Source organism: Eimeria necatrix, genomic scaffold, assembly GCF_000499385.1.
Source record: "Eimeria necatrix Houghton genomic scaffold, Enh_scaff420, whole genome shotgun sequence".
In the NCBI taxonomy this organism is placed as follows: Eukaryota; Apicomplexa; class Conoidasida; order Eucoccidiorida; family Eimeriidae; genus Eimeria; species Eimeria necatrix.
Window position 1 is genome coordinate 1 of NW_013654316.1, and position 2,500 is coordinate 2,500.

General features: G+C 54.7%; 1 protein-coding gene across 1 annotated transcript in view; it reads right to left on the reverse strand.

The window, feature by feature from the left end:
• Positions 1–89: 89 nt before the first annotated feature.
• ENH_00052690 (DNA polymerase delta small subunit, putative) overlaps positions 90–2,500 on the reverse strand; it is a gene marked incomplete at both ends in the record, with an annotated part of 5,871 nt that continues 3,460 nt past the window's right edge. The window contains 6 exons of the mRNA XM_013581458.1: positions 90–384; positions 643–703; positions 897–966; positions 1,196–1,541; positions 1,915–2,186; positions 2,401–2,500. The exon at positions 2,401–2,500 is cut by the window's right edge and continues 134 nt beyond it. Of these exons, the coding sequence (XP_013436912.1) occupies positions 90–384; positions 643–703; positions 897–966; positions 1,196–1,541; positions 1,915–2,186; positions 2,401–2,500 (1,144 nt within the window). The remainder of the gene's footprint in view (positions 385–642; positions 704–896; positions 967–1,195; positions 1,542–1,914; positions 2,187–2,400) is intronic.

Consider the following 2,500-nt stretch of genomic DNA (forward strand, 5'->3'; position numbering starts at 1 on the left):
CGAGCAAATAAACAAAATAAATAAATAAATAAATAAATAAAATAAATAAATAAATAAATAAATAAATAAATAAATAAATAAATAAATAGTTATTCGCCATTCCCCTTTGCCAAGCTGAACTTGAGGGTTCTGGAGCTGAGGGTTTTTAGCGACAGCAAAACTGCTTCGCCCCGCAGCTTGAAGTCAGGGATGCAAACAGCAACTGCTGCTGCTGCTGCTGCTGCTGCTGCTGGGTTTGCTGCTGCTGCTGCTGCTGGGTTTGCTGCTGCTGCTGCTGCTGCCAGCTGGCGGTGCTCGTGCTGCTGCTGCAGCCCCGCGAAGTACACGTGGTAAGAGCTGGAGCCTGTTATGCAAAAAGGGTCTCGGTCAACAAAAGGATAGCACCTGAGCCGCAAACCCTAAACCCTAAACCCTAAACCCTAAACCCTAGCTGCAGCAGCAGGAGCGACAGCACCAGCAGCAGCAGCGACAGCAACAGCAGAGGCAGCGCACGGGCAGCAGCAGAAGCAGCGCGAAAGCAGCAGCAGCAGCAGCGCAACAGCAACACCAGCCGCAGCTCAAGAGCAGCAGCAGCAGCAAGAGAGCAGCAGCAGCAGCAGCAGCAGCAAAGGAGCAGCAGCAGCAGCAGCAGCAGCAACTTACGGGAGAGTGTCTGGCGCGGTTGGGGCGATACAGCGGCACTGCGCCGTCAGCTCGAGAGCCTCTGCAGCCGCAAACCCTAAACCCTAAACCCTAAACCCTAGACTCTAAACCCTAAACATAGGGCCCAAACCCTAGCCGTGTTCCCGCCTCGCCAAACCCTAAACCCTCAGAGTAAGGGGCCGACGCGGCGCCTCCCCAAACCCTCAGCAGCTCCCGCAAACCCTAAACCCTAAACCCTAAACCCTAAACCCTACCTATGGGGGAGAGGCAGCTCTGGCGGCAAATGTCTTTCACCGGCTGTCCGCTGCTTCCGATGAAGCGGATCTGCAGCACAAAAGAACTCAAACAGAAAAGCAAAACATTGCTGCTGCTGCAGCAGCAGCAGCAGCAGCAGCAGCAGCAGCAGCAGCAGCAGCGTTCCGTTTGCTGCTGCTGCTGCTGCTAATTGAAGAAAAGGAGAATGAAGCAGCAATTGCGGAAAGGAGTTTTAAATAAATAAAATAAAATAAAATAAAATAAAATAAAATAAAATAATTAATTAAATTCTTTTTACTCCGTCAAGTTCAAAAGCGTGAGGGTTTGGCGCTGCTGCTGCAGCAGCAAACTGGCGGGTGTGGGGCAGCAGCGCGGGGTGTATAGACAGCTGCGGCAGCGCATGCGTTGTGGGGTCTGTGGGGCCCGGCAGCAGCAGCAGCGGAGCAGCAGCAGCAACTTGCGCCAGGAACGCGTCTGCTTCCTGCAGCGCAGCAGCAGCAGCAGCAGCAGCAGCAGCAGCAGCAGCAGCGCCCCCCTCTGCTGCTGCTGCTGCACCTCCTGCTGCTGCTGCTGGCAAAGACAAACAGTCCCCACAAACCACCACCTGCGCCACGCGCGAAGCCAACAGCCGCAGAGAAGCGCTGCTGCGCGCACAAACCCTAAACCCTAAACCCTAAACCCTAAACCCTAAACCCTAAACCCTAGAGCAGAAGCCCGCGAAACAGCAAACAGCAGCAGCAACAGGAATGCCGGGAATGCTGCTTTTCCCAAACAAGAGAGAGCCCCTCCTGTGCTGGGGTCCAGGGTTTAGGGTTTAGGGTTTAGGGTTTAGGGTTTAGGGTTTGGTACGGCGCGGCGCCAAGCAGGAAGTCTCTCAAGAGCTGGAGAGGCCGAGGGTTTACAGTGGAGCCCAAAGACAGTCCTGCGACCGCAAGCGAGCTAGGGTTTAGGGTTTAGGGTTTGGGGATATCCTAAAGAGTTATATTTAGGGTTTAGGGTTTAGGGTTTAGTTTATACTTTCCACTTAGTCTTCTAAACCCACCCGAAACAAACAAAACATATTTGTCTTCAGCATCAAACTCTACACTTCCCACCGCTTTGGGGGCCCCTGGGGGCCCCCCTGTCAGGGGGCCCCCCTGGGGGGCCCCCTGGGGGGCCCCCTGGGGGGCCCCCTGGGGGGCCTCCTGGGGGGCCCCCAGAGGGGCCCCTGGTGAGGGGGCCCCCGCAACGCAGATTTGGTTTACGCTGAAGGCCCCCGTGCCTAAAGAGTATCCTCTTACGGCGACCACCTGAAGACCGCAAAACCCTAAATTAGGGTTTAGGGTTTAGGGTTTAGGGTTTGGGGGTCGGTTTTGTTGTCGCACGCAATCAGAAACAATCTAGGAGCTTTAGGGGATGCTTAGGAACCCCTAAGCCGCAGCTGCCTAGGGTTTAGGGTTTAGGGTTTAGGGCTAGGGTTTAGGGTTTAGGGTTTAGGGTTTGGGGCTAGGGTTTAGGGTTTACCATTCCCGTTACGCATCGGTTAATGTCGAGGGTCCCTGACATGCAGAGGCTCCCTGAAACAGTTGAGAAGGCTGCTCTTTCTGCTGCTGCTGCTGCTGCT